The sequence below is a fragment of the Cottoperca gobio genome, chromosome 23, assembly GCF_900634415.1.
Source record: "Cottoperca gobio chromosome 23, fCotGob3.1, whole genome shotgun sequence".
In the NCBI taxonomy this organism is placed as follows: Eukaryota; Metazoa; Chordata; class Actinopteri; order Perciformes; family Bovichtidae; genus Cottoperca; species Cottoperca gobio.
This window is the reverse complement of record NC_041377.1, coordinates 13,715,958-13,732,990: the sequence shown is the minus strand read 5'-3', so window position 1 is coordinate 13,732,990 and position 17,033 is coordinate 13,715,958. Positions and strand designations below refer to the sequence as shown.

The following is a 17,033-nucleotide window of genomic DNA, read 5'->3' as shown; positions in this document are numbered from 1 at the left end:
CTGTGACTTTAATGTCTGTTTACTGTACTGTAACATTAATAAACAAAATATTGTGCTCATCCTCATCATAACTTCAAGTTCCAAGTATTCACTTTTGTTAAAACATTAAGGTAAACATTTATACAGCACACAAATCCATGTACAGTACCAAATAATATTCTTTCATCAATTTATCTGGAAAATAAAATGGTGAGAGATTTTTTCCAATAATCTTTCTTGGTATGTTTAAGTAATTTGAGTAAATACTATCACTACAAAGTCAAAATGTGGTGTTTGTTTTTTTACTATGAAACATCCAAATTGCCATTAACAAGGAATAGGATCATTTAACAACATTTATGAGTCTTACCTCATCTAGGCAGCGGAAAGCAGGACTAGCAGTAACATCAGCACTAGCAAAGGGCGGCTCCTCTGGGAGTGAAGCATCAGGTGCACGGGCCACTAGAGGGGTGTTCTCAATTCCCTTCTCCTCCTCCTCTTGTTCTTCCACCTTCACTTCTCCTCTATTTGTATTCCTGCTATCCTGCTGCTCCTCAGATTGACTCACTAATGCAAAACATATAGATAGATACATTCGATCAACCAAGCTATTAATAGGTATTCATAGATTGGAGGCAGGGTTTAGACAGCAAGGGGAGAAATAGCAATGCAGTTATGAAACAGGATGTATGGTGGAAGAATACAAACATCAGCAATATCAATAGGCTACGCAGGATGGGTAATTTATCTTGAATTAAACATAGACCTACTCTCTATTTCCCCAAAATATCAATAGAAGGGTGACAGGGTCATTTAGTGCAAAAGGGGTTGCCACACAACTGTCTAAAAATACTAGCAAACCAGAAATACTAGCACAAGTACACTGGTATATTAGAGTACAGGTACATGTATAGTTGACTTTAAAGGGATTGTACTTTTTCCCATAAGCACCAAACAAGAAATAATGATAGTATGACAATAAAGTACAGGCAGAGTGGATAGGGATATAATCACTTCAATATGTGAAAATTGCGCTTTTATTCTGAAGGATTCGAGTTGGAAATCAAAACCAAGATACATTATTGTTTTGTGACAATAAACCGCACACATTTTTTGGTATCTTAATAAACATAGACAGAAATTGTTTGTTTGTTGTCGCTCTTGCAACTGCCATTATATAAAATGCGGTATTTAAAAAGCCTATTTTTCTGAAGAAAGCGACATGTTTATGACCTTCAACTTTAGCATTCCTACAAAATAAAACCTAGCTTTCATTTTCGATGTTGTCTTTGAATAACTAGCAGTGATACTGTCATGAACCTTTTGCACAATTTTACCCTGATAGTGACTTTCTTGAACGTATTCATTGTCAAAAGAAACTCCAAAAATGATCCAAGGGGATATGTACGGGTGTGTGTTCCGCTAGCTTAAACATTTACGCGTTACCCACTTAAAGCCTCCACAGAAGCTAACGAATTACAAGTAGTTAATGTTTGTGTGGTGTTTGTCTGCTAAACAAACAAACAAACACTTAGTCTTACTTTTGAATATCTTGACTCCTCGCACACGTCTCCAAAACTGCGTCCCTTTGTCCTATGTAATTACAAAACCATACGCTTTGAGTAGTTTAAATAACGTTACAGCTAACAGTTAATGTTAGCAAAACTCAATCACAGATTTCTCTCCGGTTGAATGGCGTGTTGTGGTTACCATAGCAACGAAGACACACGTCACTAATAATGTCGGGTGAATTATTTATATTGGTGTTATTTATATGTAAGATATATTGAGCGTTTGCTCATTAAAGTTACCAGTAATATACAAAGCTGTACACGTTTTTAAAAAAGCGCACTCAAACTATCCAAAGTCTTATTTTGCACGTGCAGTGACTGTCCAGCAGATAGCGCTAATTAGTAGGTCTAATTTACTGTCGTCTCCACGGATGTACGGCACGTCATCAACATGTGTCATGCATTGCCAACAGAGACCAGCATCAAAGGCCAGCTGACTCAACACACTGAATGGAAACAGCAGGATTCAACTGACCTGAATCCAAGGTGAAAGTGATGGTGATGATGCAATACTGCTCTTCTCCTGTTAGCTTCTTTCAAATTCCCACAGTGCACTCTGGGAGATGGCATGACCCATTACTCACTCCCTGCAACAGCTGCAGGATGTGTTATCTATCTCAGCATTGTATGCCAATGTGTGTGTGTGTGTGTGTGTGTGTGTGTGTGTGTGTGTGTGTGTGTGTGTGTGTGTGTGTGTATGCGTGTGTGTGTGTGTGCGTGCGTACAATATGTATGTGTGTGTGCGTACAATATGTATGAAAGACACATACATCCCTTTAGGTTTTTTCAGTCAACATTAATTAAAAAAAAAAGAAGGTAGAAATGGACATGATATAACTCCTAAAAATGCTGGGTGCCACCAAGCAAGAAACAATTTTAACCCCAACCTTAATAATATGGTCAGCCTTGAATCTCTGTCAGTGATGAATTGTGGGAGGCAGTTTTAGACTGCGTTTTCCTAATTGGAATATTCCTGATTTACCTCGGGTTTACTGGCTGTCGCACAAATAACCCTCCTCTTCAAACGCTGTTTTCATCGTTTCTTATTTCTTGTCCACAAAAATTGACAAAACCATATGACTTTACATATGGTACAGGTATGTGCGTATACCATGATGTGAGTATATGTTTATCATTATGTGGGATAAAAAGACATGTCAATTCACACACAGGCATGTGGAAACAACCCGTAACATCGTGCTTCCATGCACAAATACATAAGACCTTTTTGAATTTAACTGGCGCCATTACATAAATGCCTTTCTCTATTATGCCACTGCAATTCACTTAAACCATATCTGACCAACCGAGTGTACACGCCCTTGCAATTTGGTTGTTTTGGCAGAGGAGATATGCAACGTTTGTGCACCAAGTCAGCAAATAAAATTATTGAGAACACATTTTCATTCATGACAAAAACACCATCATATAATGTGTTTCCATTGTGAGCCAGTATGAATGAAGGGAATAAATTAAGGTGAGTGCCATCCTCCTCGTACATGTAATATTTACTTAAAAAATGTACTCTCTAATTAAATCTGTTAATTATGTCAACCTAATTTCACCACCTCTTGTTAAATCTGAACAAATCACCCAGCACTTTAGGATTAATGTTTTTTAGCGGAAGCTAGGTTTCCAAATTAACCTTGAATCATCTCCAACAGTCTGGATATGCTCACTTCTGAATCCTGCCAGACTGCTGTTTACTTTGTAATTAAAATATACCCCTTTGTGTGCCCTAGTGTTACTGTTTTTGGCTGAATAAAACATAGGCCCTAGTTTTATAGCTATTTTGGGGGAGCGTAACTTAGAATTGCAAACGTATGTTGGAAAAATATAAGGACCCTGAAAGTTTAAGAGTTTAAGTCAGATATTGACATACATAAACTGTACTATTCTGTTATCCTTATACTTATTTTGCAGAAGCTGATTTCACCCTTTCATTACAGTCAAACTGATAAAGTCTGCTGACTATAAAAAACTCTATTTCATCATGTTTTCCGTCATCCTAACCAAGATTGCTGACAGGAGATTCACGAGTTCGGAGAAACTGCTGTAAAGTTTAACAATCTACAACAGATGTTGATGATGCATGTTGAATCAGTCTGCAGGGGCAATACACAGGGCCGTAGACTAGGAATATACAATATGTTGAAGAGGTGAATACGTTTTTGAACTATGCCAGTATCATGGTTCTATTAATTAAGAGATTAATGTCGGTCTGTTTGGGCCAAATCGCAGACACCCTGTTGAAGACCTATGGTGTATGGGAAACATTATTGTGGGCAGTGTGGGGATTAATGGCAAAATTGGAAGCAAAGCTTAGCGGTGGCTGCGTATCCAGGTCCTATTATACGTCCATGGCTGTAGACTGTCCCTAAACATGAAATGATTTATAAACCAACAATAGGCTATGTATATTTAAGAGCGTGACGTCTGCTGCTACTCTCATTTTTTTTATTCTGTGTAAGAGCAGGTCAAGAACCACTAGCCCTTGCACAAACCAGGCCTTTGGAAAAAAGTTACTGTTCTCCTACAGTGAAGCGTCCAGAGCTCTGTTTTACTGCTGTATTGTAGTCACAATAAACGCAACGCCTCTCTTTCATGTGTGTCTGGGTGTTAGGATTTCACCACTTTAATTGTCTCTAATTAAAACACACAGTCAAAGACTTTGTCATTCAGACAAGGCGTCTGGACACAGTTTATAAACAGATGTTTAAAGTCTCTTAACTTGGAAAAGCAGCTTTTTATTGACGCTCGGACGGAACATCATTTGTACACTTCTGAAAGTACCTTGTTATTCAAAGAGACAATTTATGATTACTGATAAGACATATCACCAGAGGGATTGAAATATGAAACCTAATCCAACTCCTCATACTTTGGATCAGACTCCATACCGTTGAGTTCACGTTCTGTATAAATATTTTTGCACCATGAAATCGAAGGTTAGTTGACAACCTAAAACATAAATCCCGGAGAAATCGAGAACTGCTTTTGGCAAACTGGGAGTCTGATGTCATTCCTCAGATCTCTGTGGAGAATCCAGGGCATTGTTCCACAGTGTGTCCGTTGGCATACTGTAAGACCCCCTCCAGCTTGGACTCCTCTGACTCACCACTGTCCCTGGTTCTCCGGGACAATAAAAGTCAGTATTCTTATTTCTAAGACTAGTCAACTAAAGCCATATGTATAAGCCAGCAACAGCTGTGCAGAGAATATCTTGACTCATTTGGAACAAATTTGGATATTTGAAGCCTGTTAATAATAACTTGAAGCTTGAACCCGATGAGTATACTGTGTTGTAGTGAAATGTATCATATTTGACTGTATTTAAGGATATCCTTTCATTTGGCATCAGACAATGTCATCAAGTATTTCTAAAAAAGATCAGCATCTTGAAACATTTTGCTTCATATAATGCCTCAAATTGTAATATATCAGAAATATTAACATATTGTTTTGTATCACACCAAACAGATACACAAAAAATGTAATTTGCACTATATTATATGGCATTATGTGATACAATATACCGTGCAGGATGTATTGGATCCTGACGTTGATATGTTTGGGTGTCAAAACATGCAAGTTAATATCATTTACATACAACCTGCTGTGTTTTTACAGGATGGTATTCCTATTTTTGGATGTTAGATTTTTTTAAGCCTTTAATTATTGAGATTTGCCAGTGCAGGCCTCTGGGATGAAGTAATGTTTTCATACCTTTTCCTTATTCAGGATGTCAGGAAGAAAACATGTTAATTTTATGGCATTTTAATGGTGTTCCTGCAGCCATAAAAAAAAAAAAAAGAAACGGTTTTAAGGACTTTAAGGTCCAGAAGTACATTCTGGATGTAGTTTAAATACTGTTGTTGCTGTGAGTGGCCTGATCGTCTCCATGTTATCAGTGTCATTCAGTATATTTGCTCTGATGTGGAGACCGAACTATTTAAAAATGCATCTTTTCCTCTCTTTCTACCTTTGATGTTGTCTTTAATGTTATTTACTAGAGGCCTTGTTCATCACAGGGCCCCCGAACACTTGTAGGGGAAGTACATGCGGTGCCGCTCATGTAACAAGTAACTGGCTGATGTCCAATAAAATTGCAAATTGCCAACTGCTGCACATATACTTGCATGGGTACTGTGTACGCCGAGAGAAAGCGGAGGCCGATTTCAGCTTTTTCAGCCGCAATTACTTTTTATTACGCACATTCAGCCCGAGGGCCACTTTACTGATACACTGATTGTTCTTATTATCTCCACAGTGTGTTTGTGTTTTGGTTTCCATTGTGTCTCCAAAGTGGAAAATTCTGCTGCCAAGCTAATTCGAAATAATTAAGTTTTTCTGACTTTTTGACACTTGAAACAATGACTGTCTTTATAAGCGGCGTATATATATTCTAATTCCTGGAGACAATCTATGGAAAAACATTCTTCAAAAGATCATTACAAATCATCTGGGTAGTCTAGCTCCATGCTAAAATGAAAGGCTGAATCAATTTAAGCGTTTCACCTTAAATGCCCAGTCTAATTCCAGTTTACTGGAACCTACTGAATCACTGTCTTTGTTCACATGGCTTTTGGATTGAAACCAGTAAAACAAAGTCGAGCCAAGAGTGGTAAAGAAAGTGGATTTCATCCCAAAGGAGAATACTGTCGCAAATACAATTAACAATAAGAGAGAAACACACTTTTTATAGATGAAATTAGTCAGATATTATCCCTGTTTGTAACTTTAAAGTCTGAAAGCTTGGAATTTTCTGAAAGTTAAATGATTCCAGGTATGTGACCCTGCAGGACCTTTTGAGGTGGAATTTATCCAAGTACACCCTACAAATCTCCATGGGGATTAGAATAAAACTACCACCACCTTCCTGAAAGGATAGAGTCTTGTATCTATTTTACTGCGCTCCACAAAACTGTATGGATTTTATGGTCAAAGATTTCGGGTGTAAATTGGAGAACCTCAGAAAAGGTTACACCGAAGTGAATTTAAATGTTGATTCGGAAATAAACAGATGGGATCAGGTTGTCTTACTGCACTGCAGCTAAATCAAATCAATCTGTCACAAGTGATAAGTCACTTTGACTTGATTCTCACGGAGACGCACTCAAGTTACATAAACATCTCTCTGTTTGGTTTACACTTAAAGTCAATCCAGGTGGCACTATGGCTATTTCTGCAGCTGTGCTGCCAAGACTGTTTTTCTTCTCAATCTTTATCTACACAGAAAGGATTCAGTCACTCCTATTCCTTCAAAACTAGCATCCCATCAGAGTATTACTGGTCCAATATCAATAATATAATACAGTTGGCTCAGCTGAATTAGCCAATACACCCAACAAAGTCACATTTTACAAGCTGAAGATGATATTAGATGTCATCCTTTATCCACTTAATTAACTTCACTCACCATTGGATACAATATAATAAAGTAAAAACGTAAGTATCTCTTGCACATACAACTGTTTAGAGGAAAACGGTGCTAATTGATAACAAGATACGCTCGAGAGATTAAGAAAATGTACGGGAATATGTATATCAACAGTTAGAAAAAAAGGTTATTGGAAAACCATGACATGCGTGCATGTTACATCACGTCAGAGCAGATTTAATCGCCAACAAACATCTGTAGCTGACCCATCCTTGAGGGTATTAACCTCTTTTATGGGTAACACTGGAATGTCTGGTGAGGAGAAAACAATGAAATAAGAGAGAACAAAAGAAAGATAGGAAGAACGAAAGAGAAAGAAAAAAGAAAAGATCTATAATGTGCGTGTCTGTGTAGTGTATGTTGATTTCTCTGAGAGTTGCACATAGCCTCTTGACATGGATGGAAACAATTAACTTCATCTGTTCACCAGATCTCAAGGAAAGCCTCTCATTTACATACATGTTCCCTTTCTGTGTGTGTGTGTGTGTGTGTGTGTGTGTGTGTGTGTGTGTGTGTGTGTGTGTGTGTGTGTGTTCCCCACAGACCCAGGGAGGAATCCTCCAGGGCCGCCTGGCTTCCTTCCCTTTCATCCCAACAACAGTCCACAGACAGCCACATCCTTGGAAACGCCGGCCTCCCTGGTTAAGTTGGTTAAGTCTACGGAACCTTCTACGAATCAAATCATCTCCCCCTTTCTCCGTTTCTGTCTGTCCTTCAATATCCGTGTGTTTCCACCATATATTTGATATTTCTATCTTGCATTTCTCTCTTTTGCTATGATTTGTGTGTGTGCAAGTGCAAGTGAAAGAGAGAGACAGAGAGGGAATAGCTCATGATGTTCACAGACACAGAAATCATAGCAAAAGAGAGAAATGCAAGATAGAAATATCAAATATATGGTGGAAACATACGGATATTGAAGGACAGACAGAAACGGAGAAAGGGGGAGATGATTTGATTCGTAGAAGGTTCCGTAGACTTAACCAAAAAGATCCAGGGAGGCCGGCGTTTCCAAGGATGTGGCTGTCTGTGGACTGTTGTTGGGATGATCGGGAAGGAAGCCAGGCGGCCCTGGAGGATTCCTCCCTGGGTCTGTGGGGAACACACACACACACACACACACACACACACACACACACACACACACACACACACACTACATATCTGGTAACTCTTCACCACTAATCAATGATAACAGCAGAATCTCGGAGGGAAAAACAGACATCTGATATTTTTGTATTAGGCTCATATTAAAAACCCAAGTTGTCTAATGTTTCCTATTGGAAAACTAGTGTTCACTATTATGGAAATATGCAGTGTGTTCTGCACAGTGGCCACACAGTGATACAGTATTAAATCATATGATATGTTGAGGTTTTTCACTACATCGACATTAAATAGCCCTCAGAATTGTACTTTACTAATAACAGCAACAACAGATTTTTTTAAAGGCTACAATAACTGATTTTTGGCCACTTCAGGGGCAGCAGAAACAACCTGTAAACAGTACATTGACATATTATCATTTTTTAAGTTGGCATAGCAAATTTGTTAGCAGGCAGTAACATTATCATTCATTTGATATTGTGTTTTTGGCCATCAGACAAATATAATTTCTTTTTTTCTGCTGCTATCTTCTCTTAATGTCTCAAGAAATTACTAATTAAATAACATTACTAACATCTTAAACAAGCAAGTTGACCGAGTCACTCACATTTTTCAGTCCAGTGTAACAGTGTGCAATAAAACTTTTTGCACAAGCTCTTTCATTTTGCCAACTAAATTTCAACCATCAACAAACTAACTCCAATTTTCGATTCTATTTAATTTCTAAACCACAGAGACAGAATATAATTTTCCATGGATGCTGGAGCCATCTTGAAGAAGACTGTTCATTTTTATTGCATGATATGCTATATCCACAACTGAATTGTATGTGTTTTTTTCCTCTCTGTGGTGAAAAACAGACGAAAGCTGTTTCTATGCAGCGCGGAAGGTTTTTCTGTTTATTCCTCTGGAAGAAGCCTACACCCCAAAACCAAAATTACAGAGTGGAGAGCTCCGACTGAGGGGGAGGGTGAGAATATGCAACTACAATGATGCAAACATCTGACCTTCAATGGAAAATTAAGCTAATTTAAACATTTCAAATTCACAAAAACTTATCTGGCTCTCTTCAAAACAGTCCCTATTTATATAAGTAAGGGAAAAGGATCATAAGTGATTTGTGTGTGCCTACATATTTCTGTTCAGAGACCACTTAAGCGAGAACAGAGTAAGTGGGTTTGCTGAAAGAGGGCATGACTCACTCTGCCTCTCTGTCTGTCAGTAAAGCCATTACAGTCTAGTCCCTCGAAACCGACCCCCCACATTGAGTCAGTCCTCACGTAGTTACACGGATTCTAAAATCCCCCAGGCTCTACTATTAATGGCCAGTTTAATGAGGTCCTAAAACCTCTCCATAGTGAAATAAAGTGATGAAAAATGTAACAGTGGGCCGCCACTGGCCCAGATGACTTAAACAGTCAATTCTTAAGACAGTCAAAAAAGAAAATAACTAAACATGGAAAGTAACATTTAAAAAAGTTATTTAAAAGCTGCTATGACACATTCATTTTCTGAGCAAGTCAACAAGTTAACACACATGCTCAGATGGTGAGGCAAGGTGAGCATGGCTGAGCAGATGCTGAGATCATAGTGAAGCTATGCAGCTCCGCGGTCAGCTGCAGGCTCTCTCCGTGACCTCTGAACCCTCATTCAGCTGCGTGGGATGTCAGTGTTTGAGCATGTGTGTTTAATGGTGAGGTTCACCATGCATGCTCACAAGATGCAAGCGTGTCTGGATTCATGGCTATTTGTTTGTTATAAAGCATCGTGTAGATTTCCTTCGATTCAGGAAGGCATTATGGCAGCCAATGTATGTACTTTAATTATGCCTAAAAATAGATGTTGCACTGCTTTCTTCATGATACAATTCCAATTATAAAACGGACATGTCAAATCAAGCAATCTGATTGGTTCTTAGCCGTGATATAATGAGCGTATATCACGGGTAGAATTGTAGTTACTTTTCAAGTCAGTATCCCTCCGCGTCTGAGAAAAAACTATAACCTTTACAGCTGTTAAATTACATCCGTTAAGAAACAAACTTATGTCGTGGCGATGTCGGACTCTGGCTCAGATATTTCGACAGAATCGAGTGACAGTGAGTCTTCAATCGTTGCACCTTCAAGAAAAGGAGTTTATTGAAGAGGATGCCGGTGTCGTTGATTTAGATCATGTGGGCGAGTTTAACGTGGTGGAAACAGAGCAGCTCGAGACACAGCATTCAAGATGGAGACACAGACGGGAGCGAACATGCGGATAATGGTGACAGTGATCCTGGATTTGGCGGAGATCCTTTGCGGCAACAGAACACAAACAGGTATATATACATTTGACCAGTGGCGGGCCGTGCATTTCACACCTAGGCCTTCAGTGATGTCCTACACAGTCCTACCTGAATTATTCCACCTCTTAATACCATCATTATGACGCCATGGCTCTAGAAACTATACATTTAGACAGAAATGCAGTATAACCGGGCGTTGCATCACCTTAATATAGTACAACAGAGTTATATCAACATTTCCGAAACATTTAGTTATAAATAGTGTCATGAGCCCTCTCCCTGCCTGGTAACACCACTAATTGTTTTCAATTATGTGCCACTCTGCTCCCTGCTCTCTCTACTCTGTCTGATTACCTCCACCTGTCTCTGCTCCACCCTCGTTAACCTACCAGCTGCACTGCATTTACCACTCATCATGCCCTGTATAGAAAGCCCTGTTTTTCAGTCCACACTTGTCAGATCGTCTGCAAGCCTGCATCGGAACCCTGCCTGCCTGCCTGCCTGCCTGCCTGCCTGCCTGCCTGCCTGCCTGCCTGCCTGCCTGCCTGCCTGCCTGCCTGCCTGCCTGCCTGCCTGCCTGCCTGATCTCCAGCCCCGGTAAACCCGACTTGCCTTCCGCCTTACGACTACGAGTTTTGAATATCCCTGAACTGTACTACTGCCGTGCCTCATTCGGTCCTGTTGTGTGTGTGTGTGTGTTTCAATAAATCCTTGATCTCGAAATTGTGCTCCTGGGTCCTCGTCTGTCTGTCCTGACAAATAGCAGGCATTCCCAGCAGTACAATTTGCTGTGCCTCTCGGAGGCTGTGAGGACAGGGGGTGTGTATAATATGTGTATATGTATATATAATAATATATATGTGTATGTGTATGTATGTAATACATGTAGGATGTATATACATGTATGTATGTATATATATACATGTATGTATGTATATACATGTATGTATGTATATATATACATGTATGTATGTATATACATGTATGTATGTATATATACATGTATGTATGTATATACATTGTATGTATGTATATACATGTATGTATGTATATACATGTATGTATGTATATACATGTATGTATGTATGTATGTATATACATGTATGTATGTATGTATGTATATACATGTATGTATGTATGTATGTATATACATGTATGTATGTATGTATGTATATACATGTATGTATGTATGTATGTATATACATGTATGTATGTATGTATGTATGTATGTATGTATGTATATAATGTATGTATGTATGTATATACATGTATGTATGTATGTATTATACATGTATGTATGTATGTATATACATGTATGTATGTATGTATATACATGTATGTATGTATGTATATACATGTATGTATGTATGTATATACATGTATGTATGTATGTATATACATGTATGTATGTATGTATATACATGTATGTATGTATGTATATAATGTATATATGTATGTATATACATGTATATATATGTATGTATATACATGTATATATATACATGTATATATGTATGTATGTATATACATGTATATATATGTATATACATGTATGTATGTATGTACATGTATGTATGTATATACATGTATGTATGTATGTATATACATGTATATATGTATGTATATACATGTATACATGTATGTATGTATATACATGTATACATACATGTATACATGTATGTATGTATATACATGTATGTATGTATATATATGTATATATGTATGTATGTATGTATATATGTATGTATGTATGTATGTATATATGTAGTATATACATGTATATATATATGTATATACATGTATATATATATGTATATATGTATGTATATATATGTATATATGTATATATGTATGTATATATATGTATATATGTATGTATATATGTATGTATATCTGTATGTATATATGTATGTATATACATGTATATATGTATGTATATATGTATGTATATACATGTATATATGTATGTATATATGTATGTAATTATGTATGTATACATGTATATATGTATGTATATATGTATGTATATACATGTATATATGTATGTATATACATGTATATATATATGTATGTATGTACGTATATACATGTATGTACATGTATATACATATGTATGTATGTACGTATATACAGTATATATGTATGTATATATATGTATGTATGTACGTATATACATGTATGTATGTAGTATATATATGTATGTATATACATGTATGTATATACGTGTATGTATATACGTGTATGTATATACGTGTATGTATATACGTGTATGTATATACGTGTATGTGTATGTATATACGTGTATGTATATACGTGTATGTGTATGTATATACGTGTATGTATATACGTGTATGTATTACGTGTATGTGTATGTATATACGTTTATGTGTATGTATATACGTGTATATACGGGTATGTATATACGTGTATGTATATACATGTATGTGTATGTATATACGTGTATGTATATACATGTATACATGTATGTATATACATGTATATATGTATGTATATACATGTATATATGTATGTATATACATGTATACATGTATGTATATACATGTATATATGTATGTATATACATGTATATATGTATGTGTATACATGTATATATGTATGTATATACATGTATATATGTATGTGTATATATGTATGTATATACATGTATATATGTATGTATATACATGTATATATGTATGTATATACATGTATATATGTATGTATATACATGTATATATGTATGTATATACATGTATATATGTATGTATATATATATGTATGTATATATGTATGTATATATGTATGTATATACATGTATATATGTATGTATATACATGTATATATGTATGTATATACATGTATATATGTATGTATATACATGTATGTATATACGTGTATGTATATACGTGTATGTGTATGTATATACGTGTATGTATATACGTGTATGTATATGTATATACATGTATGTGTATGTATATACATGTATACATGTATGTATATACATGTATACATGTATGTATATACATGTATATATGTATGTATATACATGTATATATGTATGTATATACATGTATATATGTATGTATATACATGTATATATGTATGTATATACATGTATATATGTATGTATATACATGTATATATGTATGTATATACATGTATATATGTATGTATATACATGTATATATGTATGTATATATATGTATATATGTATGTATATATATGTATATATGTATGTATATATATGTATGTATATACATGTATATATGTATGTATATATGTATGTATATACATGTATATATGTATGTATATATGTATGTATATACATGTATATATGTATGTATATACATGTATATATGTATGTATATACATGTATATATGTATGTATATACATGTATATATGTATGTATATACATGTATATATGTATGTATGTATATGTATGTGTATATACATGTATGTGTATATACATGTATATACACATGTATGTGTATATACATGTATATACATGTATGTGTATATACATGTATGTGTATATATGTATATACATGTATGTGTATATATGTATGTACATGTATGTGTATATATGTATGTACATACATGTATATATGTATGTATGTACATACATGTATATATGTATGTACATACATGTATATATGTATGTATATATATGTGTATGTATGTATGTACATGTATATACATATGTATGTATATATATAATATATATGTGTATATATAATATGTATGTATATATAATATATATATATAATATGTATGTATGTATATATGTGTATATATGTATATATAATATGTGTATATGTATATATAATATATATATATATGTGTATGTATGTATATACATGTATGTATGTATATGTATGTATGTATATGTATGTATGTATATACATGTATGTATATACATATGTATATGTATGTATGTATATACATGTATGTATATACATGTATGTATATACATGTATGTATGTATGTATGTATATACATGTATGTATGTATATACATGTATGTATGTATATACATGTATGTATGTATATACATGTATGTATGTATATACATGTATGTATGTATATACATGTATGTATGTATGTATGTATATACATGTATGTATGTATGTATGTATATACATGTATGTATGTATGTATGTATATACATGTATGTATGTATGTATATACATGTATGTATGTATGTATGTATATACATGTATGTATGTATGTATATACATGTATGTATGTATGTATGTATATACATGTATGTATGTATGTATGTATGTATGTATGTATGTATGTATGTATATACATGTATGTATGTATGTATGTATGTATGTATGTATGTATGTATATACATGTATGTATGTATGTATGTATATACATGTATGTATGTATATACGTATGTATATTTATATATGTATGTATATATGTATGTATATACATGTATATATGTATGTATATGTGTATATATGTATGTATATATGTGTATATATGTATGTATATACATGTATATATGTATGTATATACATGTATATATGTATGTATATACATGTATATATGTATGTATATGTATGTATATATATATGTACGTATATACATATATATGTACGTATATACATGTATGTATGTATGTATATATATACATATATATGTACGTATATATATACATATATATGTACGTATATATATATATGTATGTATGTATGTATATACATGTATGTATATACGTATATATATGTATATACATGTATGTATATGTATATACATGTATGTGTATGTATATACATGTATGTATGTATATACATGTATGTGTATGTATATACGTATATATATGTATATACATGTATATACATGTATGTGTATGTATGTATGTGTATGTATATACATGTATGTATATACGTATATACATGTATGTGTATGTATATCATGTATGTGTATGTATTATACGTGTATGTATATACGTGTATGTATATACATGTATGTGTGTGTATGTATATACATGTATGTGTATGTATATACATGTATGTATATATATGTATGTATATACATGTATATACATGTATATATGTATGTATATACATGTATATATGTATGTATATACATGTATATACATGTATATATGTATGTATATACATGTATATATGTATGTATATACATGTATATATGTATGTATATACATGTATATACATGTATATATGTATGTATATACATGTATATATGTATATATGTATGTATATACATGTATATATGTATGTATATACATGTATATATGTATGTATATATGTATGTATATACATGTATATACATGTATATATGTATGTATATACATGTATATATGTATGTATATACATGTATATACATGTATATATGTATGTATATACATGTATATATGTATGTATATACATGTATATACATGTATATATGTATATATGTATATACATGTATATATGTATATATGTATGTATTATACATGTATATATGTATGTATATACATGTATATATGTATATATGTATGTATATACATGTATATATGTATGTATATACATGTATATATGTATGTATATATGTATGTATATACATGTATGTATGTATGTATATATATATGTATGTATATACATGTATATATGTATGTATATACATGTATATATGTATGTATATATGTATGTATATACATGTATATATGTATGTATATACATGTATATATGTATGTATATACATGTATATATGTATGTATATACATGTATATATGTATGTATATACATGTATGTGTATGTATGTATATACATGTATGTGTATGTATGTATATACATGTATATGTATATACATGTATGTGTATATATGTGTATACATGTATGTGTATATATACATGTATATATGTATGTATGTACATATACATGTATATACATATACATGTATATATGTATGTATGTACATACATGTATGTATGTACATACATGTATATATGTATGTATGTACATACATGTATGTATGTACATACATGTATATATGTATGTATGTATGTATGTACATACATGTATGTATGTACATACATGTATATATGTATGTATGTACATACATGTATGTACATGTATATATGTATGTATGTACATACATGTATGTACATGTATATACATATGTATGTATATATATAATATATATGTGTATATATAATATGTATGTATGTATATATGTATATATAATATGTGTATATGTATATATAATATATATATATGTACATGTATGTATGTATATACATGTATGTATGTATATACATGTATGTATGTATATACATGTATGTATGTATATACATGTATGTATGTATGTATATACATGTATGTATGTATGTATATACATGTATGTATGTATGTATATACATGTATGTATGTATGTATATACATGTATGTAGTATGTATATACATGTATGTATGTATGTATGTATATACATGTATGTATGTATGTATGTATATACATGTATGTATGTATGTATGTATGTATGTATGTATATACATGTATGTATGTATATGTATGTGTGTATGTATGTATGTATGTATATACATGTATGTATGTATGTATATACATGTATATATGTATGTATATACATGTATATATGTATGTATATACATGTATATATGTATGTATATACATGTAT

At 33.0% G+C, this 17,033-nt stretch overlaps 1 protein-coding gene across 2 annotated transcripts in view; it reads right to left on the bottom strand.

Moving 5' to 3' along the window:
• The window catches only part of ccdc146 (coiled-coil domain containing 146), a 51,653-nt gene extending 49,954 nt beyond the window's left edge, over positions 1–1,699 (bottom strand). The window contains exons 1-2 of one of the 2 annotated variants that reach the window (XM_029461580.1): positions 1,521–1,699; positions 350–546 (exon numbers count right to left, since the gene is read on the bottom strand). In XM_029461580.1, coding sequence (XP_029317440.1) covers positions 350–546; position 1,521 — 198 coding nt within the window. In that variant the 5' untranslated portion in view covers positions 1,522–1,699. The remainder of the gene's footprint in view (positions 1–349; positions 547–1,520) is intronic. The other variant, XM_029461579.1, reaches the window with a different exon arrangement.
• Between the last annotated feature and the right edge of the window lie 15,334 nt (positions 1,700–17,033).